Source organism: Melopsittacus undulatus, chromosome 7 (genome assembly GCF_012275295.1).
Source record: "Melopsittacus undulatus isolate bMelUnd1 chromosome 7, bMelUnd1.mat.Z, whole genome shotgun sequence".
NCBI classification, from domain to species: Eukaryota; Metazoa; Chordata; class Aves; order Psittaciformes; family Psittaculidae; genus Melopsittacus; species Melopsittacus undulatus.
The window spans coordinates 39824231-39851410 of record NC_047533.1 but is presented as its reverse complement, the minus strand read 5'-3'; the positions used below and the strand labels follow the sequence as shown (position 1 = coordinate 39851410).

Sequence of the window (27180 nt, the reverse complement as noted above, 5' to 3'; positions counted from 1 at the left end):
CATAAAAAGATGAGATGTGCTGTAACATACTAGTAAGATAACTTAAAAATCTTTGTACTGTGCGCTGTTGTAGAACCCTGGTAAGTATAACATTGTTAATCCATGTAAAAATGTGTCTGGAACAAAAAGAGACCTAGATCTAGAATAGGCACACCAGATCCCAAGCTGCAGGGAATAGTTAAGAGCCAGTGTCAGACTCTGAAGCCCCTGTAGAGCTTCAAAGAGTAGAGAAGGTAGGTGAGCGAGTTTCCCAGAACATATAAATAAAGGAAATACTCAAGAAAGTAAAATTTTATTTCTAGAAGAATAGTAGCCATAAACTTTGATCTGCTTCAGCAGAACACAAGGTGCAGAAGCCAGATGGAACAGCACTGTAGATGGAATCTGGAGCATAATCCAGATAGCTATTGGATGCAGTACATCCCGTTAGCTTCTCAGTTCTCTAGAACAGGACTCGATACACTCAATGGTGACTCAATACAGGATTAAAAAATTTCAGGTAAAAACCCATGCTGGTATACTGTGTGTAATCATTAGTGTTTATCTAAAAATTTTCTGGATCTAAGATGCCTGTAGAAATACTCAATAAACTTGATGCACTCACTTATCTTCAGAATCAGAGGGTCCTTCTTTGGCTTGCTCCTCTTCTGTATCATCTATTTCAAGATTATGTTGATGCTGTACATCTGCTACACTGGGAACATCGATTAAGGTTCTGTACAACTTGTAAAGATCTGGGAGTGAACATGTTCTCAACAGCTGCAAAGGCAACAGAGAGCCTGCTTGGTAACAATACTAAAGACAGCCTAAGATTACAAAATACGTGAATATGAGACTTTGTCCTTTTTCATTTGTAGATCAATTTTAGACTAACAGTGTGTCCAGCACAGATACTTTAGCTGTTGAAAATCTGACATTTTGCATTTTGCCTCTCAGCTAGAAGAAAAGTATTCCTTCTGCCTCTACAGGTTACAGTGATTGAAAAGCTTTAAGGACATCAGAACTGACATACAGAACCTGGGTTTGTGCAGATTTATTCATTACCTTGACAGCTATCAAAAGAAAAAGAACACTGCATTAGCTAAATAATATATATATATATTAAATTGTTTACAATGTATATGTGCCAATCACAGCTTAGGACCATTTTAAGTAGCTGACAAAGGAATATTTTTTAATTACATTTTAGTATTTCTCTAGGGGAGTTGGAACTAGACGATCTTAAGGTCCTTTCCAAACCTAACTATTGTACGATTCATTGTCCGATTCTGTGATTCATACTGCAGCGGTTCATACTGATACACTTAAGAACTTCATTATAAAGCATATCCATTACTTTCTAATATGTAAGGGTACAAAGAATGTTCATCTTCCCCGTGCTCACAAGTTGGCTTTTCTGTAATCATTGTCCAATTGCCAGATAAACAGCTTCATGAACTAGGGAAATTAATGACAGACTAACTCTTGAGGAATCAAAATTAGAGTAAAAAATCTATTTAGGTGACTATACGGACCTACGAGAACAGATCATAGAATCATAGAACAGTTAGGATTGGAAAGGACCTCAAAATCATCTAGTTCCAACCCCCCTGCCATGGGCAGGAACACTACACACTAAACCATATCACCCAAGGCTTCATCCAACCAGGCCTTGAACACTGCCAGGGATGGAGCATTCACTACCTCCCGGGCAACCCATTCCAGTACCTCACCACCCTAACAGTAAAGAATTTCTTCCTTATATCCAGTCTAAACCTCTGCTGTTTAAGTTTCAACCCATTACCCCTTGTCCTATCACTACAGTCGCTAATGAATAGTCCCTCACCAGCATCCCTTGCTGGGATGCAAGCTTGTCAATAGGCCCTATTTTCCCACATATGTATAACAGCACTATTGCTGGTATTATGCTTCCTAGCTATGCATCAACCAACACGTACTATTTAATATTCAATCATCAAGTAGTGCAGCTTCTTTCATGTACTAACAAAAGGCTAGGAGTCAAAAGAAGAAACATTCTTCCTTATCCAGCATTCCACCATCCAGGACATCCTTTACTTCATATTGACTGATCACAACATAGGTGTGCAGTTTTCCACACAGTCCTTGCCACCACTGATTCTCCAAAAAGCAGCTGCTTTTTCATGAACTTTCCACTTTAGAACCCAGGCAAGTATTGCACATAACTTAAGAAGTCTGCTTCATCTACTACTTCCGTAACTGTCCTTCAAACATTTTAAATTCATATCAAAATCACATTCCACCATCCTATGCTCATTTCACAGACTGGGAGCTGCCACTCAACCCTATGTAGCTGATCAGGAAACACCTTCAAGAGGTCATTTGGTTCCATTCCTCTTCATCAGTTTTCCTGCTTCACAACCAGAACCTGTGCTAATTGGTTAAATCCTGTAGGAAAAAACACAATCGCCTGGTTGCAAGAAATTATAAGATACCTCTGCTGATCTGTTCAGTATGGACCTTTATGATGACAAGGCAGCTTAAATCTTAAAAACTGCACAAAAGGGAGAAAGCAGAAAGTTAGGAACTTCCTCATGAACTCCCTCAGTTATGTCTCAGAGAAGTGGTGGCATTCCTCCACAAACACCTGGATGCAGAATGCCAAATGGTGAAACTGGAGTCTCTCACTGCTGTGCAAGTCCTGCTGATAAAATGATCACAGCAGTCCTACTGCAGGGCAGACATAGGCAGACAAACACAAGCACCTGCTGAAACAGTTATGCCATCTGTTCTGGTCCCATTCAGCCACAATAAAATAACTTATAATAATATTACTACAGAAAAAGAAGTATTTAATTTTAGTTTTTTTAAACTTGCCTTTGGGTCATTTGCATCAAAAAGCCCTGTAGAAAGTCCAATCAACAATGAACTTTTGCCTTTATTTTTTGCTGGTGATATGGAACGTGAACGAGGTACAAAAGGCTCTTCCTGTGAAGACTGAGCTGACAGAACTGGTGAGGCTGTTGGTACAGCTGTGGGCTGTATTACCCTCTGGAATAAGGGTTCTGGTTGCAGAGAATCACTGGAACAAGTTTCTGATGTGGCAAAAAAAAGTGTTACAAATCTAAATAGATTAAAACCCCCAAGCTCTTAAGTAAAAGGTAACTAAAGTGAATAAAACTAACTAAACTTCTGTTGTATAATTAAATGGGAAAATAGCACTGTAAAAGTATTCAAATCTCCTCCTCCCATTTTAACTTCTTGGGAATATACAGCATTCAGCTATAGCCTGTTGACTTCTCAAGCCTTCTAGTTTCCCACTTACCCAGTCCATGCCTGAAGTTATGGTGTCATCCATTTTCTTGTCGCTTTTTGCCTTATACTAGATTTCTTCAAAGCTACCTCAACATAATTTGCCCAAACACTGAAAAAACCACCCCAGTTTGCTTAAGCCACCCATAAATATATGCAACAGTATCACTGATACTTCACAATATTGCCAATGCATTTTCTGTGTGCAGACCTTCTGTAGTTAAAGACCTCCAAGAGCAAGCAATTTTTCTATGCAACAAAGATAAGGGATTATCATTAGCAGCTGCTTAAAACTTCTCTTATCCAAGCTGCAGCTCAATATTAATTTGCAATGTTGATAAACAAAGCAACAGTGTTAAATAAATAATCAGATTTTGTAACATTTTAAATATTTATTTTAAAAGGATGTAACATTCAGAAACTTGACATTCACTTTTAAGTCTCAGTGTGGGCCACTGTCCTGTTCATCGATGCACAGAGTAGCTTTGTTACTACATGTTTCCTCCTAAAGTAGCAAAAATAACACCCACCATTTGTCTTCCTAATCTATCAGAAATTTGCTTTTTAGAAGTATGAACTGAAAAAGAAAAATGAAAACAGAAAACCTGTTCTTTTGGAATGAGTGAGGAAGTGAGAAGGGATGGCTCAAGTACTCCATGCTGTCAGCTATAAGGAAGAAGGGACTTCAACTGACCTTTTGGAGCTTCCTTTGGTGGTTGCACCTTGTCAAGCGCTAGTTTCTCAGAAGCTGCCTCATTTCTTCTGTCATGTGGTGGCCTATTATAAAATACCACATCCAGGGGAAACACCATGTAAAAACAGTCATTAGTCCACTCAAAGAGTCACCAAGGGCAGTAAAACTAACATGGCAGACAAGAGTGAAGCTTTACTAAGCATAACATTTTAACTGATTTATGTAAATCCTACTCAGTTAAAGCTAGTTGTTTGAACTGGAGAGAGGGGGATCAGAAGAGAGTACTTACTTATCCTCTTTCTCTTTTACCCACACTTCATTAACAGTGATGGGAAATTTCTTGCTCTCCTCACTCTGGTGCTTTTTGGCTTCTGTTTCTTCCAACATCTCTGCTTCCAAATCATCAGGCTCTAAAATTAAGTCATATACCTCATTAAAAATGAATCATAACCAAACAGAAGGACAGGAGAGAATATGCATCTTAAGATAACACTTAAAACCTTCAGCTTTAGTAGTTTTCTGTATTTTGCAGAAAACTTCAGTTTTGTAACCCCGGAGATAAGTTTTTCCCTTATATATATATATATATATATATATAAGACACTCTTCGTGTCTTAAAGCTCCAACAAACTATGTCTTCTAAAAACTTCAGTAACATTCCCCTAGATGTCAGCATGGGATGTCATATAGGGGAAAAGATTCCAGCACAATTCATGAGGAAAAACAAACAAAATCCTCCCCTTCCACACGAACAAAAAATATGAAGCACTTCAGAACTCCATTTGTGTTCTAGAGTTTTCTATAAGCACACAAAAAAGGTTTCTGGAAATTTACAAAGTATGTTAGTGAATCAAATTACAACATAGGCACAGAAAGCACTTGGTTCTACCTAGAAGGTGTTAATGAAGACCTGAACATTACTTATGGGAAGATATAAAAGTATACAGGATCATTACTTCCTCCACTGATCTAGAAAACAGTCTGTAATTAGAATTACTAATGAAATTACTTACCATCCAGTATAATAGGTTTGCTCTGCACCTGAGTAGCTCCAGCATTTTGAGATTCTTCTGGTATAGTCATGTCAGACTCTGTGACACCAATTGGTACTGAAGACTGAGCGCCAACAGCAGGAAGAGATTTCTCTTCCTTCTCCTCCGATGAGGACTGATGACCTCCTGCAAGAAGTTCTTCAGTACCTAACACAAAATTATTCTATTATTTAAACAGTGCTGTGACACAGTTTGATAAACTACAATGTGGCTACAAGGAAAGTTGAGAATTCTGGTTGCTTCAAAGGAGAACAGAATAGAAAAGTCTGCATACTTTTACTGTAACTATTATGAAAAGCTAGAAATATTCAAATCTGAATTTTTCCTTGCTGCATTATCATTAGTACAAGTTTATACTTGGAATAAGCTTAAGTCCTTTTCCCCTTGGAAAGGAAAAACAAAAAAGGCAAGAACTGACCAGAAAGAAAATGATAATCCAATTATATGGTAAGTCACATGATAACAAGAAAGTTATAGGACCTATCTAATCCAGTATTCAGTTGATAATAAGTTGGGGGTTGGAACTAGATGATCTTAAGTTCCTTTCCAACCCTAAATATTCTATGATTTTTATTATTATTCTATGATAACACCCTTTTAAAAAGCAGAGTTGTTTCTATCAATAAGCAAATTCCAGGACTTTTCAACAAAATGAAAATCCTTCCCTTTAAGCACATCCTTCTTAGTTTCTTAACACTGCACTGAATTTGAAATATTTTGGTGTCTTCCAGTATCACTTTGTGCTGACATTTAGAACTGAGGCAACACCCAGAAGTGGAAAGCTAGAGAGAGGACAGAATATGCTTTTATAACTTCAGAATTGTTCTCAGTAGACTAAGTGTCAATCTGGCACTTCCTACACTTGCAGCGCAGATAATTACCAGCTGTGCTTACCACTTATTACATCTAGCTCCTCAAGTAAGTCAGTTTGCAGCTGTGACTCGGCTTCTCCTAGGATCTTCAGGACTGAATCAGTAGGGCTTTTGCCCCACACTTTTCTGTGGGGTTCACCAATATCTAACCTAATTACTTCCCCCAGAGTTTGACCTGTTGGGACACAAACACAAATACAGAAATATTTAGAAATGAGAAACTTCTGTTCACTTTCTGTATCATAAACAAACAACCTCCACAAAAATAAAAACTACAAAGTCAGAACTCATGTCACCTCAATTCATGTCAAACAGCCTAAAGACTGTGCTCATAAGTCTACAGTTTTTTTTCTGCCAATTCCATTTAATAGTAGGAGTATTAACATCTGCAACTTAATAGCAGCAGGAGATCTTTCAAGAATTCAAATGCTCCAAAAGAAAACCAAATGAAAAAAACCCAACCTGTTTAAATCTGGCATGAGGTGGTCTTAACTTTTCCTGAAATGGGAAACTAGGAAGTTTTTCATCCTGCTAGCCTTTTGACATTTGTTTCTGTTATTTCTCCCTTCAAGGAAAACAGAGTATATAAAGCAACAAAGAACAGAGCAAAAGAGGTTTCTCAATCTTTAACATCCTGTGTAAAACTATTACTCTACAAAGTAAGCCTGTCACATTCTTAATGATTTTTGTTTCTACAATGTGAAACAGACCCTTAATAAGACACACTAAACCCAGGAAAAAAAGTCTTCCCCCCAAAAGGCCAGAGAACATAGAAAATTGGAAAAGACAGGCTTGATTTAAAAGAAGAAAAAAGCTAAGGGAACAATAGAAGTAACAGATATAAACTGAGGAAACCCTCAGCTTTTACTGTAAGAAACTCACATATCTGAAGTGCTTCTGTTAAATTAGTGCCCATTTAAACGACACAGAAAGCTCAAAGAAAGTAAGCATGCATTTAATTAGATAACTGTTGAAATAAAGAAAATATTGTTGAATCTCCTGCAAAGCCACTTAATTACTCAGCCTGTCCCTTACTCCATATCCAAGGGAATACATAGCCACTCATTTCTTAGAGGCAGATGACACACGAGTGCTAACAAGATAAGAGTACTTGCTTTATATAAACAGACACTACACATGGTAAACTGATTTACCAATATCATGGTGGCAAACAAAAGTACTTACGGTCTGTTCCAGAGAGCGAATCTTCCATTGTTAACTGAGCTAGAGGAACTACCAATTCAGATGCTCCAGATTTCCATTTTTTGCGATCTCCTAGAATTGGCTGGTCACCTTCTTGTTGTTCCTTTCCATCTTCAGACCCAGCTGACTCAGAGATATTCTGACACTCCTTTTTACCTTTCTCATCTTCTTGAGCTTTAAGATTTTGATTTAATCTTCTCAGTATTTCTCGTTTATTCTGAAATAAAGGCCAATATATATAACTTAAAATAGTATCTTTCTTAAAGGAAAAGAAAAATACATGAAACTGAATACAATTCAACATACCTGCATTGCAAAACCTGCCTTTTGTGTTTCCTCCTCAACTTCCTGGATAGCAGTTGCATTTTCATCCTTTAAATTCAAGAAGCATGAAATAAAAAGAGTATGTCATAAAAAATAATCTTGAAAATATTCATAGACTTAAATAATGAAAAATTACCTCTAAAAAACCTTTGAATTCTTTCTCAAATAAATTCTTTGTATTAATTTTACCCTTTTAGCAAAAGTACCTACCGCACCAACTTCCTTCAAAGCAGAAGTCATGGAGATGACTGGTGTACTGGGCTTTGCTGGAAGCTGTGGTTTAGGAACAGCAGATTCAGGCTCTTGTAGTCCATGCACAGGACTGTGTTCTGCAGCTCCCACATGAAAAGGCACATTAGGATTCTTTACCCCTTTTGCTATCAGCTGTACAGATAAAAAAAAAATAAAATCAACAAACTAACTTCAAGAATTTGCACATTAAACACAGAATGATCAAATACACTCATGTAAACTTATAAAAAGGATGATAATGCCATGTTTTCATACAAAAGACACCCACAAACTGCACATGTGAACTCTTTCAATTTTATCAGCTTCACCTACTGCTTTTTGTAGTGATATATAACTAGTTGGAGTTGTCACTCCATAGCACACAGACACAAAAAGAGATTGGGAGGACCTTATCACTCGCTACAGCTACCCAAAAGGAGAATGGAGTGAGGAGGTGGCTGGTATCTTTTCCTCCCAGGTAAAACTGTGATAGGACAAGAGGTAACAGCCTCAAGCTGTATCAAGGTAGGTTTAGACTGGATGTTAGGAAAAAATTCTTCTCTGAAAGGGTGATGAGGTATTGGAACAGGCTGCCCAGGGAAACGGTGGGATTACTATTCCCAGAAGTGTTCAAAAACTGTAAATGAGGCCCTCAATGATATGGTTTAATAGTGGACTTGGCAGTCCTGGGGTAAAAGTTGGACTTCATGCTCTTAAAAGGTCTTTTCCAATCTGGTTGATTCTATGATCATATGATGGAGTACACTTTGCTAACCTACAGATCATTAATAAAATATTTAAGGTGATCCTAATGATTGTTAGGTTTGATGTTCTTAAATTTTTGAACCAAATTCTTCATTTGAGTATACTTAAAATTAGGCTTCTAATGGGGGAATTCCGACTGACAAATGCTCTCCTCAATTTCAGAAGAAAAACACAATTATGTAAGTTTGAAAAAACCCACAGGATAGGATTTTAGTTATAGATTTGGCACTACATACTTAGACTGTGTATAACAGATTTATTTTCTTACATGTTCTTCCCAGGCTCTTCTCTCTCTTTCATATGCTTCCTTTCTCTTCCACTCTAACTGTTCTTTCAGAACTGCAGCTCGAGCTTTTGCTTGGGCCTATAGTAAACAAACAAGCAAAAACTACCAACTTGAAATCATAAAAAGCATTAGTACCCCATTCCATGGAACACTCAAAAAAAAGACAAATTCTTGGATTACTTCATCTTACTTTCTCTCACTTATTACTGCAGAGATTGTGAAGGGAGGACTCCACTGACAAATGAACTCACCACACAAGTGTAAAAACTGATCTTCTATGTTGAAGATAATGGCAGCTCCTCAAAATTTACTTAAAGTTCCTGATTTGCGTGGTTATACTTTTAGTGTACATACTAATCTTAAAAAGCGTAATGTGAAATTAGAACCTCTATATAAATTTTATTTTGAAGCCAAATGCATTAATCACAAAATACTAAATATTCAGTTTAAACTTCACAAACTTACTCAATATAAACACAAAAAGCTTCAGTTGCCTTTTTACCTCTACTTTTAAGGTTAGGCATAAGGTTAGCTGGTTTTTACATCGCATTTTAAAGATGATGGGGTGGAAAAAAAATAATCAGAATAGACTAATACTTGCTATGGATTGTATGGTAGAGATACTTACTGATGTAAGAACACCACAGGAAACAAAGTTCCAATTAAACACAGAATTTATGTGACACACCTTTGCTTTAAATGTAGTTCACCACAGGGGTATAGAGCTCACGTTCCAAACCACATGTAGCCTATGCCAGCACATGTTTGCAGTTTTGCCTTCCTTTATTCTTTTAAATCAAATACAGTTGTTATTTAAGGTACATTTTACTTTGCGTTTCAGTTTCAAAATGCTATAAAAGCCATACGAAATTACCTTTAGCACTGAAGCTAACCTAGAGATAAATCTTAAAAGCAGAAATTTATTCCTTAAGATTAAGGAAAAAAAATCTGTAAACTTGCTATACTATATCACAACATATTTTAAAATTACTGAGATAAAACCAGATTTGTTACCTCGATACAGCTAAAATGAAAACCTCTTCTAGCAGATGTATGAACAAACTATAATACTACTCATAGCAAAATAAAACGTAAGAAACTTCATGAGATACAAAACACATTTGAAAACAGCAAGTTCCATCTCCTCCCGCCCCACAAATACCTTCTGTACTTCTATCTTTTTGCGTTTGAGTTCTGCTTCCTCGCTTGACTCTTGTCCATCAGAACTGGCAGCTTCATTCTACAAAGTAAGAGTCCTCAGAATTATCACCGATTCCAGTGTTTAAAAGCTGAGTGATTAAGTATCTACTTAGATCGTTTAGACTGACTTTGACAAATACAGGTCATGATTTCATGAGGTAACTCCTCACCCAAATGGAATGTCTACTTGGCCAGAACTTCATCTTTGAGATTTGTGGGAGTTTTTAATTTATTTGGTTAGTTCTGAGGGGGTGTGGGTTGGGGTGGTAGTTTTAAAACATACGAAGCTTTTACAAGCCAGGAATGAGGTAATGTGCCTAATGTTGCAAAGGAAACAACCTAACAATGCTGGGCTCTCACCTGCCACCCCTCATTACTGTTGCATGCCCTGCAGATAAGGTGTACAAGAAAATTTGATGCTTTGGAATTCCAGCTTCTTCCACTGTATGTGCTCCAAAGAAGGTTGTATGGGTGAGGGAGGAATATGGTAACAAGACTATATAAGATCTCTGAAATCTGTTTTCAATCTCTCTTACTTCTTTCCATAGCTTCTGCATATTCCTACTTACAGGACAGACTAACAGAGCTACACGGAGGTTCTGACAGGAGGTGTTTATTGCTCATGACCAACTTGTGCAGACCTTTTATTTAAAATAGGCCTGTTTAGAGGGAAATTAAGATTGAGCATGGTTTTATGGTGCATCAGCTTAGCATTTTATGTGAGTCAGTACTACTGATAAACTTCACAGCCTTTACAGTAATTTCATAGACTCACAACACCTCGATTTTAATCATGCTCCTTAAGACAAACTTAGGAGAACAGCCCACGTTGGTCCCATGACAGACTTAGCTACTAGGATATCTTATGAAGTTTATATAGTCTTCTCAGGTAGAAACATATGTGACTCTCCGCATCATTCTTTTTACGTTTAAAGGAACATGGGCTCCTCTTTGGTAAATAATTTTTGCACCTCAAAGGACTGGGTTTGACTCTCTTGTATCTCATCAGTGAGATACATACAGAAAAAGTCAGTAATACACAAAACCCCCAGATTATTTTAGCATTAAAAAATTCCCCAGAACCTACAACAAAGCAGAACTCTGTTTAGCTAGGACAGTGATCCAAAGAAACAGAATAGTACTGGGCATGCTCTTCCTTTCTGTGTCTACTTACTATGCATAAGATACATATGGGTGCTTAAAGGTGCAAGGGGAAAGCGCGGCAAGAACATTTCTCTTGTTTTAAATCACAAAGTAGAATGTGAATATATAAGAAGGTAATCACTTGACGAAATCAAATACTCTATTAAGATGAATGGATGGGAAGGGGAAGAACAAACAGGAGTACAAGATTGTACAGCAAGTTAATGAAAAGATGGAAACAAACTCTGGACTGTATTTACTACACAGATTGCCCCTCACATGAAACCTTTTTAAATGGATTGCTTACAAGTTTGCCCTGGATTATTCAGTTGATGCCTTAAGTAGTGCTTGCTCTGAATGTACTTTGTGAAAATATTTTGGTTTTATTACAAACATATTTCAGAAGAGTGAGGTTTGATAAAAGTGTATTAATTAAACTGAGCCTATGCCAGCAGTGTCCAGCTTCAACACAGCACCTACAGAATACATGAAAATAATTGTTTCATATGTGTTTTGTGTGAGCATTGTCAAAAAGTGAATTCCAAAGAAGTTCCTTTAGCTGAAAGCAAATAAATATAAATGTGCTGGTTTGATGAGAAATGTAAGTGTAAAATTCAGATATAGTCTTCTGTTGTCTTGGTTTTAAAACACTGTTAGTTTACAAGCACTGAAGTTGTACCCCCATCACTGAAACAACAAACAGATTTTGCATATTCTGCAATAAGAGATGGAAGTGTGGAACACAATCAAATGTTAAAAATATATGTCTATATACCTAAAACTGCTGATGAGAAAAGTCTTCCTTCAGAAATAAAAGAATACATCCCACAGCCACCTTCCATAAATATTTATTTTTCAAACCAACCTTTTCTCCACGAAGTTTTGCTCTAATCTGTTGACGTTCATTAAAGTTCTGTAGCCGAATCTGTCTTAATCTTGCCAAATACTCCTAAGGCAAAGAATGGAATTAAGTTTCAGTTACACCGAAATTGTCCCTAGTATGGTTAACTTAAAAATATATAAAATTCCACAAAAAAACCCCAAGATGGATGAAAAAAAAATCCAACCCCACACTATTACCCTCACCATATTAGCATTTAATGATCTCTGGAAAAACTCTCATCTAATGAAAATACAGAAAACTGGAATGTATGTTTCCCAATTCGAAACTATAATTTCATTTTCTATCATTGAAGGCTAAGAATGGTTATATTTATCACAACAAGGTTAAGATATACCAAGTCATATCTGTATGTATGCACATTCAAGAACCTTTCTGAGACAGACTGATGTAGATAACTTGATGAATCAAAAAAATTGAAAAACCCCAAAACACACCAACACAAACACACCTGAACTCTAGAACTTCAATGGTAAAGTATTTCCTAGGAATTTATTAAGTCCTTTTATTTTGTTACACAGATGGAACCATGCAGGGAAACTAGGCACACTCAAGGTCAAAACAGTGCTATTTGTGTGACGAGCAAAGTGGCAAACATGCGGCAAGCATACCTCTTCCTCCTTGTTTCTGGATTTCCTTCCTCTTGCAGAAAAGGGCCTGCCTCCATAGATATCTGCCACGTTTTGCAGTGTACCCTGTTTGCCATTTAATGGTATCAAATTTAAGGTGGCTAGAGCAGTAAAACTATCTGCTTTATCCAATAACTGTTCACTTATAAGAAACCAAATCCATCAAATTATACAAGATGGAGAGCAATATTTTCCATATTCACCTTTTTAGAAAGTATTTGGGTTTATTTTTTATTTTTAATGCATGTTCCTGAGCTTTACAAAAGCTAACTAGCACTACTGAGGTCAACTCATTGTTCTTCATTTCAGCACTCAAGATGGTTTAGGTATTTTCATCAAACTGATGGAGATTCATATCACTGCTCTTAAAAAGAAAGAAACTGGAAGCAAGATTTGGGGCTTTTTTTTGGAACTGATTTTCTTTCTGTAGATTGTAAACTTTTATTCAACTGCCTATATTAAGTATTCAAATACCAAGTCTCCACGTCTTGCAATGCCACACAGCTACAGTGAGTAGCAAATTAAATAATCAGTTGTCTCTAGAACAGATGACTGAAAGCACCATTAACTCAACTACTGAGTCAACCTTTAGACTGCCACTTGAAAATTAAAATTGATAGCAGCTATGTTCAACAGAAGCAGGGTAAATCAGTGGAAGTCATTTGACTTACATGTCTTTTTACAACAAAGAGCTGCATATTAATTGATGATTCCTACTAATTTCTCCTTTCAGATCATCACTGTCTGGGCAACAGACAGTCTCTCTCTACATGAGAACTACTGCCAACTACTCAAACCATTTTCCTGCACAAATAGAATGAAGTTGATAAGAACTGCTATCTATGGCAAATGATAGTGCATGAATTTGGAACCCTGGCTACCAGCTGTGCCAAACATCTGGAATTTACTTTACAACTAGTCAGTAACCTCCCTGTTTTATTAGAGCAGCCAGGTAAAACTAAAACATGTGGGCACAGTTGGATATATTGGAGAAACACAAGAAACATTAACCCGAATACTTGAGTTTGCCTGCATTAATAGATCTTATATGTTTATATTCATGCTGACAAAGTCAAGAACAAAATGGAAGCAGGTACTAAAGGACTCATCTAACGAGGCAGTTTTTAAAAGAATTGTTTATTTTTTTAAATTTACTGGTGTTGGAAGTTTTCAAAAAGACAGAACCAGTTTCGAAATGGAAGATCCATTCTTTGCAACATCTGTACTATTATCAGAATACTTCATCATTTAAGCAGTGAATCAAAGTATCTAAGAATTGTTTACTGTAAGTGAAATAATCCCTGAAACAAGTACTTGGCTGTAAATCATGATCTGATACTCAGATATAACTCAGAAGATGCTACTATACATCTGAGGTTGGTCTCATCTCACTGCAATGCCAGCATTGTTAGTTTAATTTCAGCAGCTAACAGTGGTATTGTGACTAGGTTCTATAAGAACAGTGTAGACAAGCACTCAAAAAGCAGAACTCTCTACATCATGAAAACACACAGTTAAACCACACAAAGTCCTAGTGCGAATGAGTCATTTCCAAGATTTTTTTTCTGCAAAACAAACTTCCTAAAGGAATGCTGAATTTAGAATTGCAAGCATACGAAGAAAGAACATTTTGTGACACTGTCCACTAGCTAATCTCTAAAGAGTAAAGGTTTTAGAAATATCAACATTGATAAAGATGGGTCTCTGTACATTCTTGATTAACAGAATGTGTTTTTGTAGAACACGCTAACATATCAGTTTAATCAAAATTCATTTTAGGTTCAAGCTTCTGAATAATACATGAAGTTTAATTTTAATCAAAACTTTAAAGCTATGAACAGAAAAAAAGTAAATGACTTTCTAAAATTCACAATATCAAGTTAGACACATGCAAACCCAAAGTAATTTCTTTTCTTAGTAAGTTTACAGTAATGAGAAATGTACTGCACAGTAACATTTTAATAAAATCAGTAACAATGCAAAAAACCTTACCTCACATTATTATTTTCTTTTTAATACTTCAGGAAACTATTTAGCCAGCATTTTACAGTTATTATGCTACTTCAAAGATTCATAAAGCATGCTGAAACAGTAATACATATAGGAAGACCAGATTCCATACCATATGTCCCTCAGCTCGAGCTTTGTTTTCCATGGCTTCTCTCTTTCGTTGCCAGAATTCTTCAACTTGCTTTGCTCTATCTGCAGCTATCCATCCTTTATGCCTGAGTAATTACAACACATAGCAAGATGAAAGGCTCTGAAATACGAGACTCTACCCCCACCCGCATTTATTCTAACTAGGACACACACAAAAAAAGAGTAACTTTCTGTAAGGCATCTTCAAAAAATGCCTTTCGTCAGCCAAGATACAAGCCAGACTTCCACAAAATGGAGGAAAATAGGCTCAAATAAGTTAGAACAATTTTAACAGACAAACAATAAAACATCATGTCCTTCTAGACCTGGTCATCAAGCCAAAAACAAAAGCCAAACCACAATCTCAGTGTGATTATTTCTGAAAATGTCTCAGCTTGTTTCATTATTGTCATCATTTGTGAAAAAAGACTACTTCTACTTCTTCCAGGTTTCCTTCATCAATGAGCAAGAATTCATCACATGAACCAATCAGTAAGGTCAATACTACAGCAGTCTTTCAAGACAGACCTATGTTTGGACTAAAGGCTTCTACCACTTAAATAATTAGTACAGTGCTAGTATTCTCAGAGTGTTCCAGCAACTCCTTGATGGGAGGGGGGGATCTTGGAGGGATTTTTGTTGTTTTTTAAAGATATGGTGAAGGAATTTTCCAACTTGAGAATTAGCTAGAACAAGATGATTTTTTATACATGTTCCACCCCAGGTCAAGGACCTGCTTGGCTATACAAGAAGGCTATTTTCAAGTTACTGTAACTGAGCATCTGGCAAGTCTCCTAGTACATACATAGGATTGTTCTGTGGTTGAAGCAGTTTCTGACAATTTGGTTACAAGTGAACTCTGAGAAAGCTTTCCAATAACTAAATTTTAAAAAAAACAACAACAAAACCAAAACAAAAAGCAACAAAAACTCCCAAACAAACAACACTGAACTTGTGTAAAATATTATAATAGATGGCAGAATGATGAGGCAATCCCCTTTTCAAAGTTCCCCTGGCCCTGTTTGACCGAGGGAGTCCAGCAACAGGCAGGAAGAAATTGGAATAAGCTGATATCAATAACCCATCAGGCTGAGACAGTTAAAGAAAGAATTGTTTTGGAAAAAAGGAGCTATTGCTAGTAATTCATTAATGAATTAGCACACTAATAAGATATCCTTGCAACTTGTTTTTTTCTCTCCCCCCATCATTCCCCTAAGCAACAAGGAAATTAAATGTTTTCATATGCTTCAATTCATTAATAGGTAGATGGAGATAAAACTACTTTGATGCAACAGAACACTGTAGCTCCTCCAAAAAGGCAAGATGATCCCTGTGGTGGTACTGGTAAAGAAATAAACACTTGATAATCTTGGTATTTGATTCACCATGAGATCTTTACTCTAATTGCATATGAACTCAACTGTTGAATACTGAAATCTGCCTGAACCCACATCATAATAGCTGAAGCTTAGCTTACAGTTTCAGGAGAGGTGCTTCCAAAGCAAAACTACCCAAACCTATTTCTCTCAAACCAAATTCACAGGAAAAACTTATTTCAACTAAATTTGATGAAAATGGTTTTCTCTACTCTCAAGCTGAGTGAATCAATTTGCTAAAACATTTCAAGTAGATTTCTTCTGGGCTGCATTTCTGTCCAAGACAGATTTTTTTTTCAATATTGCTGATGTGGAATATACTTAGCTCTACATTAGCTGTGCTAGTTTGATCAGAAAGATTGCAACTTGAGGATTTCTTTACTTCTTTAACATACATTTTAAATTACTTCTCCTTAACAAAGTTGCGGTTATTTATATTCTGTGAGCTAAACATCCTGAATGCTTATCTTCATATTTCATCTCCAGCTGAAAGAATAAAATGCAGGAGAGAAGTACTACTAACCCAGCTGTTAAGAATGAAATGGCTTCTAAACAATGACAAAGTACAAATACCATATTTTAAATGCTAAGAAACAGCACCCCAATTTAAGGCTAAAGGTAATCCAGTTTATAAACAGAAGGAAAAAAAAATTGTGGCACTTTGTGCCAAGCACTGAGAATAAATAGAGGAGGATGGAAATAGGCATTCACATCAGCTGGTAAAATACACCTTCCAGTACTGGGTTTTACCAGGAGGAATTTTAATTAGCTCACAACAGCCCAAGTGACTACAAAACCCAAAATATAACTTGTAGCTTGCAAAACTGTAACACTGGTGTTAAATGTGTTATTACCATAAATTTTAAAATAGAAAAATATCTACAAAGGCAAAATATATCATATTAAAACATAAAACTGAATAAAATTAGTTTAGAAGAATAAACATTTTCTTTGGCCACTTCCTTCTTAACATTGTCTCTATCTATTTCTTCCTACATAGCGTACATCATTGGTTTTTCAGAAGTTTAAATAATGCATGAGAAAATTTGTCCCTCTAGGAAAGTTAGTAACACTCATGAATTAAACTTCTAGAAAAAAATATATTCTCCCATTTACTGATCACAAGTGCAGACACAGCTGTTTGGGCAATTATCTGGAGATGGCCAAAGAAATTTTGAAGAAGCTACTTAAAAGAATGAAATAATTAAAAAAAAAGCAAAACAAAACCAACCCAATGCTTGTTTGCTACTCTTTTATATGCATATATGCATAAAAATATATATACATACATATATAAATATATACTCTTTTATATGTATATATTCTCAGTTTATAATAACTGCAAAGAATAAGCATCACCGAACTGGAAGCTGCACCCCATTCTAACACTTTACATTTGCATCTCAACAAGGAAAACTCCTAGGAGTTTTCCACTGATAAATAAGCAGTACCTAACAATTCCACGAGCATTCTAGACACTCTTCTGTGCTAGACAGTCAAACACTTAGATGTAGAGAAGGCAGTTAGCATGAGATGGAAGCATCTTGGCAGGTAACACAAAAAGTAGAACTATGAAAAAAGCAAAGGAGGAGGCTTATGATGTTATCTGCGACTGCATTAAGCCAAGAATTCTGGCTGAGATTTAGCTTAGTTACAGCTTATAGTAATCCATTTTTTCCATTACTGAGGAAGCCAAGGTTTCCATTGGTTCTAGAAGAACTGCAGTCTGCAGGGGACTAACACACAAACAGACAGCACAGTACCAATGGTTAAAAGTAATTTTGAAACATGTCCAACTACTAAGTGAAACAAGACACAAAACAAGAATCTAACACATAGGGACATATGGATTATCACAGTCCAACCTGTTTGCATTGGCTTGTTTAGACACCACCTTCAATCTTTTCATTTTTTTCCTAACTGCACCAGCATCAGGTAAATGGTGATGACCCGCAGGCCCCTTAGGAACTCCTGGACGTATTCCAGGTGGAATTCCTCTGTAGATAAACATGTACAGCAACTTTCATTACTTTCATCTGAAGCAGACCACATGCAACTTCCAATGGAATGAAGCCGTACCTCTCAAAAACTTCCCGGCCTTGTAGTCTCGCCCTTAATTTGGCTTCCCTCTCTTCAGCTACTCTAATGCTTTCATGTTGTTGTTGCAGCTGGTCAAAAATAGCATGATAGTGTTCATACTGTCCTCTGGAAGACACAGGAGATGGACCAACACCACCTCCACCACCATAATACGGTGCCTGGAAATGAAAAGGGGTAGGGTGGAAATCTCAAATACTGGTTTTAAGAAGGCCTTCCGATTTTCAATTCATCAGCAAAATAAAAACATTAACATGTTCTGCAACAAAACCCCATTTTTTGCATAAAGTTGGAAACAGTTAAGCACACTTCCAGGTTGGTGAGTGGCATTAAGTGCAGATTTATCTGAGGATCACCATCATTACCAACCTGTAATTTGGTTTTATCACCAGAATTAAGATGTTTCATGCAAATTATCTGTCATGCTCAAAGAATTAGAATTCCTACAGAATCCTCATGTGAAAATAATAAAAAACATGTTGCAAGCAGCTGTGTAGAGTAGTAGCCAAGGATGGACGCAGAAAATGTGAAACTGGCAAAATAAGGTTAAGGTTGTCAGCACATGCATAAAAATGTTTCCTTTACACCTGAAGGAAGTGGTCAAATAGCCCATGGTAGTGAATCTATGGAATTTGTTTGAACAACAGTGCCAATGTTCCTTCCAGTGTGTTCTAAAGTATTTTAAATAAATTCAAACAGGTGAATGCAGATGCAACAGGTTTGCAATTGCCTACTTAGAAGTTCCTGAACAGATTATACTTGAGAGTGGAATCTAGCTCATGTTCTGAGTTTCAGTTGCTCAACACCCATCAATATCTCTCTATAATACATATAATAGAAACACGACTGTTTTCAGGAACATACATAGCTCTCATCCAAATGTGACAATGCTCATCTACTGTGTTGTACGGAAGCTTGTATTGGTGCCTGACAGTTTTATCCTGAGAAACAGAAGGATGGCATAGGAAACAAATGACAGGTTTTGACTTTTCCACTAAGTCAGTACCTGGTAGTCTTTAAAGTCTGGTACGCTTAAGTCTGCTTTTAACTATGCTTTATTATGTGATGTGTTGCACACATCTAAAGATGATGTCTATTTTGAAATTATATATTTAATAAGCAACTACTGAAACCTGGTCAATGTGATCTTCATATTCTTGTACAACAAACAGAAAATAAAATGTCTATTTATGTTGACTCTATTGCTCAGAGATTTTTTACAAAAGCCCTACTAAACCTGTGAAGGCCAAATATTTTTGTAAGGCTCCCTGCCACCACAACAAAAAGCTGTGTTTTAATCCTTTTCTTATTGTCAGACAGATCTACGCAGCAATACTTGCAATTCCTGCACTGGCTCTGTCTGATGAAAGTACTCAGACCTTTATGTTCAACTGACTTCAGGAGATAGAACAGTTACGTTCCCATGAAACTATGACATATATGAACAGGCAACAAAAGAAACAGTCACAGGAATCAGATTAAATTATGTAGTAAGTGAACAGCTAAAGAGTTCACTGCTTTCAGAAAACACAACTCCCCCTCCCCCCCCCCACTTGTGTTGCTAAATAGCAAAGAATGCTTAGAAGCAGGTGTTTAATACTGGGGAAGAGGCCCATTATCATAAGATGAGAACCTGGAAAAAGATTTCAGCAAAAGAATTCAAGAACAAACTTGAATGTGAAAAAAGCTGTTCATGCAGAAATTCAGCACAGGAAAAGTAGCAAAAGCAGAAGTGGACAAAAGAAAGTGGTGAACGAAAACCATTACTGACAGAAAGGTAAGAGATTCACAAATTTAGTAAGTATTAGAAATAAAAATTGCACATTATCTCCAAAAAGCCAGGGAAGAGAATCTTGTTATACAGTTTCTCTTAAATTATCCACAGATTAATAATGGGCAGACCCAAGAGTTGACCTCCAAGAGCAGATCTTTCTGAAAAGAGAAGACCATGCCAGATAACCAAAGGTGGGGGATCAGACTACACCACATTTCTGCATCTGCTGCCAACCTTAACATCACCACTTCCACCTGAACCAAGCACATTCCTCCATCCTTGTTCCCTGGCTCTGTTTATTCGTTCCATCTGAAGAAGAAAACAATACAGGAAAACAAAATTCAAGGAATCACTAGGTAAAAATTGAACTTCACTATTAACATGTTTCAAACATTTTTTACCCTTTCTTTTTCTGATCTTCTCATTTCATCTGCCTTCAGTAAACTGATCTGCAATGTGTAAGGATTAAACATTTTTAGTAACTGGGAAATTGAACTACTCCATATTCTTACACAACAGATAACACACAACACTACAAGATATTTCATTAAAATTCCTATGGGTGGAAAAAGTCTGAAGAATCTTGTCTACCTGATCTCTCTGGCGTTTTTCAGGCAATTCTAACCTTTTCTTTTTTGAAGGTTCCTGAAAAATAAGCATATAATTTGGTATTTATTACTGAGCCATGATCTGTCAAGTCTCTATCAAGATAGGTTAGTGCTCCAACTGCTGGTATATGTCCGTGAAGATTAAGAAAAGTACTGTTACATAATGTTTGGAAAAGATAGATAAGGAGGAAAGGTTTGAAGGTTTTACTTTGTTATTCTTGCTCTGGACTTAGCTTTTGCTTAGTTTGAAAATTAACAGATAATTTCATGATACCTCAAACATTTTCCTCCTTTCTTCTCCTGGATTCATTTTCTTCACTGCAAAGGCCTGAATAAAAGGTGAAACTTCAAATTAGACGGCATGATGCCAGAGTGCAAGAAAAACTGTCATCAGAAAAAATAAAATTGTATCTTAAACACACAACTTAGTATGTCCAAAATGGGGTTTAAAATAATTACTCAGGAGGTTTTAAATGAAAAAGACTCTTAGGATATAGAGGTAAACGCTATTGTACTTGCTCATCCTCTACTAAAAGCTATGCCTCAAAAGCTGAAGGCAGTAATTTTTAACTCTGTTTTGTCTTAATTTTTCTTCTCCAGCAATACAATCTTTTCCCATTATAGGTCTTTGAAGGTCCATAGATTTTAAGATTCTCTTATTTAAAGAACGGATTTATTACATTATCATTAGGCTCTTCCACTTGGGTAACTCTAATCAAAGTTCTCATTAGTTATGGAAGAGGAGAATTCATCCACTATTGAATACCTGATACAAAGAAGCAGCTATACATAACAAACCATGCTGCTTACTCTAATCTTCTCAAAACAGTGATGGTTAATATTATAACCCTTTTTTTTTCCTGACACAGAAGTACAGAAAGTTTCATAATACTTTCTCCTGCCAACCTAAAATCCTATCAAATGAATACTTTAAATATTTCAGAAGACAGAAGCCTTTAGAGACTGAAGTCGACATAGTTCAACTACAACAATTTAATGGAATATCACCAAATACAGGAGAGGATTAATACATGCTGCTCTGAAAAGCCAGTTGAGAACTGCAAGCTCCACCTACTCTGGAACAATTGCAAAGAGAAGAAAATTTTTATTACACTGTAACCATTATTTCTATCCTGCATCTTATCCCTTGTCACTAGGTACCATCCACACACATTATGTCGTACAATTCCTGCTTTTTCAAATTGTGTATCACAAGCCAATAAAGCTTGCTGATCAATGAGCTTTTCCCTAAACCTCCAATAATTTGTGAACCTCAAGGATAATTTCTAATTCAAATTTTCTATCCACCTGTCGAATTTGACAGACGCATAGAGATCTTAGTATTATGTTGCTCAAAGTGCCATGGGGAGAAGGGGGAAAGAAGAGTTTTATGTAATAAGTACCACAGAGAAAATGACTGGAAGAAAGATTGAAAATACCCTATGAAGGTATAAGGAAGTGTCCTGGTTTGAGCAGTAGCAGTCATTTTTCTCCTTTTTGGTAGCTGCTGCAGCGCTGTGTTTTGACTTTCGGGCTGAGAACAGTTGCTGATAGCAAGTATGTTTTGAGTTACTGCTCAGATGTTTGGTTTGTCCAAGGCCTTTTCTGAGCTCATGCTCTGCCAGGGAGGAGGGGAGGCTGGGAGGAAGGAAAGGCAGGACACCTGACCCAGGCTAGCCAAAGAGGTATTCCATACCATAGCACGTCATACCCAGGATGTAACCGGGAGAAACCCGGAAGGGCTGGAGCTCTGGGGGGATGGAGGAGGTATCGGTCGGTGCTCGGTCGGGCAGGGTGAGATGAGCTATTGGTCGGTGGCTGGTGAGGTGCTGTATTCTCTTCACTTGTTATTTGCTTTATCATTATTGTTTGTAGTAGTAGTAGCAGTAGTGATTTGTGTTATGCCTTAGCTATTAAACTGTGCTTATCTCGACCCATGGGGGCTACATTCTTTGGATTCTCCTTCCTAACTCTCCGGGAGTTGGGGGAGCAAACTGGGGAGTGAGTGAACGAGCTGTGCGGACTTGGTTTTAAACCACGACAGGAAGACTATTTCTCATTAGCTCGTGAAATTAAATCTGGGAAACTCCTCTTCCAATTACACAATTTGTCTGGCTGAAAATTACTAAACAAATGTTTCGTATTTTATGAAAATGCAAAGATTCTTATCCAGTGTCAATGACCTTGGTATACCTGACTGAGTTTCCACATTTCTTGGAGTGGTCAACACCAACAAAGGAAATGAAAACATGCAAAGTATATCTAATTTAGCAGTGGAATTGAAACCCTAAGCTAAGGCAGCAGTATACGAAAATTATTCTATTAAAACCAACTAAACAAAATCAAACCAACAAACAAAAAAATCAGTAATAAAGCAAACCAAGCATCTGAACTACTACTACTTCTTCTGCAGATGCATGTCCCCACATAAACTACATTTTGAAAAGGAATACATAATATTTTCATAGCATTTAAATAAGGTATGATCAGAACAGTTTAAGTAATTTAACTTCTTACCTGTCTAGATTTAGCCAATGGCTTCTTATCATTAGGCTTTTTAGGTACATCACAAGGCTTCCTCATCACTAAAGGCACTCCATATTTTGCAGCAGGTTTGGTAATTTTCTGAGCTGGTGCAGCTGAAGCCAGTATTTGTTCTTGAGCTGGCCTTTTTGCTAAAATGAAAAGAAAACCAAAATAAAACAACAAACAAAAAAACCCCAACTCTCTTTTACAGCAATGCAGGCTAGCCAGTGTACCATATTTCCCCTTCCCAAGGTCTTGGAACAGCAAAGCTGAGGAAAATGTGCTAAATGCTAACATTTCATTCACATCAGCTGATGCGTAAGTGCAATACACCCAGTTGTCCAAAACAGCTTGTCTTAACTTCATGCTTGATAACAGCAAAACACAATCCCTGAGCCTTTCACTCTCAACACTTCAAACTGGAGAACCAAAGTTTATTTCAGCTTCTATGCTCTATCATACAGTTGTCATGGACACAGGGAAAAGTTTTCCTAACAGAATGGAGGGACAGGCTCCTCACCACTAACAACATTGGACTGCAATGCTAATGACAGCGGAAGATGGGCTCTGGAAGAGCTTCAGTGGTTTTCAGGGATAAAGTTTTCCCTGTAGAGTTCCTGAAAATATGCCAATATTGTGGATTTGATTGTGTTAGGAAAGCTCTCTTACTACAGAATGGAATGACAGCAGTGAAACACAGAACATTATTAAAAGACACCAGAGCACTTGCCACAGCTTCAATTATGAGGAAATAAAATTTAAAAAGGGGAAAAAATCCAGGAAAAGAAGGGTAAAATAATGCAGGAAAATGAAATAAGGTAAGACCATATTGACAAAATGAACCGCTATCTAATTTCCTACCAGTAGCAGAAATTCTACTGCTTTGGTCTGAAGTCAGGACTTAATCCAGGAATCCCTAACAAAACCTCTCACCTTTTTAGGGGAAATGGTACTTCTCATCACCCATTTCTCATTACTAAGTGGAAAAAAATTGCTCAATAGCAAGACATAATCTTTTTTGTGTATTCATAGTCTTCACTGTCCCCTTAAACTCTGGAAGCATAGCATACTGCAAGAGGAAAAAGCTCAACTAAAATATTACAGGATCATAGTTATCATTCATACCCTACATACACCCAGCTCCCCAAAGGAGGGAGGGAGGTGAATTGCTTCTCTCTCTTTCTTCCTGAAATTTCTAGAATCAGGTATAGGAAAGAACACACCAAAACCAAAAGGAAAACCAAAACCACATACACTATCTTGCCAGTGCTGAAAGCAAAAGCACTTTACACACTTATTTACCTGGTGCAGCATGTTGACCAAACTTCTGGAAGATTTTGTGATTGAATTCTTCTGCAATAAGCTGAACAAAGAGTTGAAGTTGTTAGCCAACAGTACTTATGGCTGAAGATAGGATGAACACATTTTCAGAGAAATGTGCCACTCCCAGTAAGCATCTAATAGCATTTACTGTATCTTAAATTTAAATGAATACTCAACCTTATGTATTCAATTTAGTATCACAAACATGAATAGGAAGCTGGATTCAGTGTTTTCAAACATTTTTGGTGTATTTTCTCACATAAATAAAACACTGATTTAGTCTGACTTCTAGCTGGTGTCTTACCTAATTTATGAGCTAGCTAAGAATCTATAAGAAAGTTAATGTATCAACATAGCTTTATGCATAGTACATTTTAGATTTCTGTATAGTTGCCAAAGTTTAATTTCTCAGCCTGTGTCAAGAAAAGTCCTTTAAAAATGTTTGCAGTTTTTAAGTTTCTCTACCCTTTTCAAGATTGGAAGATGACTATGGAGATATCTAAGAACAACAGATAGGGCATGCTATCAGGCATATCGAAACAGCATAATGAAGTGTGGAAAATAGCCTAACTTGAAGTCTAGACTAAACATTAACAGGCCATCATGTCAATTACTGTAGGCAGTTCTGAATGCAATACCTCAAAAGTATCATTCTCAAGAGTTTGTTTTCTCAAGTAGAAATGAAAAAGGCTCAAACATAATTAAAAGTATTGAAAAGCTACAGTAAAATAACAAACACAACCTATAAAAAGATGACTGAGATGCAATGTGATAGGTCTAGAAAGCCACATGTGATTTTGCATTGAAACACACAAGGACAGCAAATGATAGTACCATCATAAGTGTGGTATGACTGAATATAAGGAGGAAGGTTTAGAATAAAACAAAGTTGATGCTTTCTGCAACATGTAGCAGACCTGTGAAATTTCTTATAGATCCAACTATATATGGCCTTCTTGTGAAATCACTTCAGTTTTGAGTTAGAATCCATTAGAATTCTTCATGCTTAGTGAGGTCTGCTTTTGCATTAATTTCCTCCTTGTACTTTCTCTGCCTACATACTTAAATAATTTAAGATTTTTCTTTACAGTTCATAGTAAAAACCTTTCCGCAACCTAAAGCACCCCTATAAAAGCTCTTGGGAATACCATTACTCCAATTTCTTATGTTGTATATTAAAATTAGAATAAAGAGAAATCCTATGATGCCTTTGGCAAAACTAGAAAAAAAACAAACAAACAAAAAAAAAAAAAACTATCTCCATACCTGTGGTGTGAGAAATTTTTCAACCCGTTTGGCTATAAAATTTTTCTCCAATATGGAGTTTACTGATGGTCTGTTCCTAGGATTCCTTTTAAATAACTGTGAGAGCAAATTACGTAGGTCATAGGAATAATGTGTAGAAACAGGAGGAAAAGGTCCAGATATTATCTTCAGTACCAAGTTCTTCATGTTACCAGCTTCAAACTGTATCACGCAAGAAAGAAAACAGTGACTGCATTTTATTTACTGACTGTCCAAATGCAAACCTGTATATAAATGATGAGGAAAACAAAACCAAAAAGGTATGTTTGCCTCAACACGCCAAAACAAATTTTCAAGGCTATGTACAGTTTATATCAGCAGTTTAAAATAATCTGCTGCCAAGTATTCTGATTAAAAATACATCATAACAGATATGCCATTGAGATATACATTTTGCTAACAAATAAATATTTCCCTTCAGATCTAGACTGACAATGATATGTAATTAAGAATCCAGTAATTGTATCATTCTCTGCTTGATATCTTCTCCCAAAAAACTTTCAACCATCACATGCCTTCTGACCTTTTTAAAAGCCACATTTCAAATGAAAGAATGTAGAGCATTAACATTCATTCAGTGTAAAACCCAAAGGAATCCAAACAGAGCACACCTTTTCAATTCTTATTTACAATGAAAAGATAACAGTGTGAATCACCCAGCTCACAGAAAATCTATGGCCATCAACTCACAGAAAGGAAAAACTGTTAGCGTTGCTGCCACAGAAAAGAGCAAGCAATAAATTATGAAGTTAGACATTAAATCCCTCTTGATTTTCATGTCATTATAATCTTTTTTTCTTTTAATAAAAATACCCTTCCCAAAAAAAACCCTGAAACAACACATAAAAGAAAAAAAGACAGAAATTTCTTTTTCTTCCCTTCCTAACTGGAAAATGTATGATAAAGATACAGTCTTCAAAACAACACACACACAGAGAAAAACTAAATGACAACCAAACAGAGGCCAACCCTCTGAGCTTAGGATATTGTCTAAGAACTATTTTTGTTCTAAACAGAAATGCATTAATCCACCTGCACAAAATCTGACAGTCCAAATTCAGATTTTCAATGAAAATGTCAACTTTCTTGAAAGAAAGGAACACCATCCACACTATCACTTATTACAATACCAAACAACTTACTCAGCTAATACAGTTCATTAAAAACCTACAATTGTGAACAAAGTATACAATGCTAAGATTTCTGAACAGATCAGTGTAAACTAAAATAGAGATGAAAAATGTTGTTTGGTATAGGAAGAGGAGATTGAAATGCTGAAGGTTAAACAGCCACCACAAAAGCCTTTCATTAACTGACATACATTTCTATAATATGTGGAAAAAATATTCTCTTTGAAATCAAGAAGTGTCTACTCACCGCATGTTTAAGTGTGCACATTTCATAGAGAACACAACCAAGGGCCCAGATATCACTAAATCAAGAGAATGTATCGTAAGAATTA

General features: G+C 36.4%; 1 protein-coding gene across 7 annotated transcripts in view; it reads right to left on the bottom strand.

Annotated features, from left to right (window-relative positions):
* Nucleotides 1-27180, bottom strand: part of NEK1 (NIMA related kinase 1) — a 41957-nt gene that overhangs the window by 6367 nt on the left and 8410 nt on the right. For 3 of the 7 annotated variants that reach the window (XR_004080099.2, XM_031045778.2, XM_031045777.2), the window contains exons 8-30: nucleotides 27096-27150; nucleotides 25680-25880; nucleotides 24393-24453; nucleotides 23082-23239; nucleotides 20839-20892; nucleotides 20548-20601; nucleotides 20358-20405; nucleotides 20191-20265; nucleotides 18165-18343; nucleotides 14693-14795; nucleotides 12553-12636; nucleotides 11906-11989; nucleotides 9860-9937; nucleotides 8680-8775; nucleotides 7626-7799; nucleotides 7398-7463; nucleotides 7074-7308; nucleotides 5911-6063; nucleotides 4978-5163; nucleotides 4254-4374; nucleotides 3965-4047; nucleotides 2836-3053; nucleotides 605-759 (exon numbers count right to left, since the gene is read on the bottom strand). Coding sequence is in view for 6 of the 7 variants with exons in the window: in XM_031045778.2 (XP_030901638.2) it covers nucleotides 605-759; nucleotides 2836-3053; nucleotides 3965-4047; nucleotides 4254-4374; nucleotides 4978-5163; nucleotides 5911-6063; nucleotides 7074-7308; nucleotides 7398-7463; nucleotides 7626-7799; nucleotides 8680-8775; nucleotides 9860-9937; nucleotides 11906-11989; nucleotides 12553-12636; nucleotides 14693-14795; nucleotides 18165-18343; nucleotides 20191-20265; nucleotides 20358-20405; nucleotides 20548-20601; nucleotides 20839-20892; nucleotides 23082-23239; nucleotides 24393-24453; nucleotides 25680-25880; nucleotides 27096-27150 (2721 nt within the window). In the remaining variant the exon portion in view is untranslated. Of the gene's footprint in view, nucleotides 1-604; nucleotides 760-2835; nucleotides 3054-3964; nucleotides 4048-4253; nucleotides 4375-4977; nucleotides 5164-5910; nucleotides 6064-7073; nucleotides 7309-7397; nucleotides 7464-7625; nucleotides 7800-8679; nucleotides 8776-9859; nucleotides 9938-11905; nucleotides 11990-12552; nucleotides 12637-14692; nucleotides 14796-17950; nucleotides 18083-18164; nucleotides 18344-20190; nucleotides 20266-20357; nucleotides 20406-20547; nucleotides 20602-20838; nucleotides 20893-23081; nucleotides 23240-24392; nucleotides 24454-25679; nucleotides 25881-27095; nucleotides 27151-27180 lie in introns of all 7 variants that reach the window. The other 4 variants (XM_031045782.2, XM_031045780.2, XM_031045779.2 and 1 more) reach the window with 4 other exon arrangements.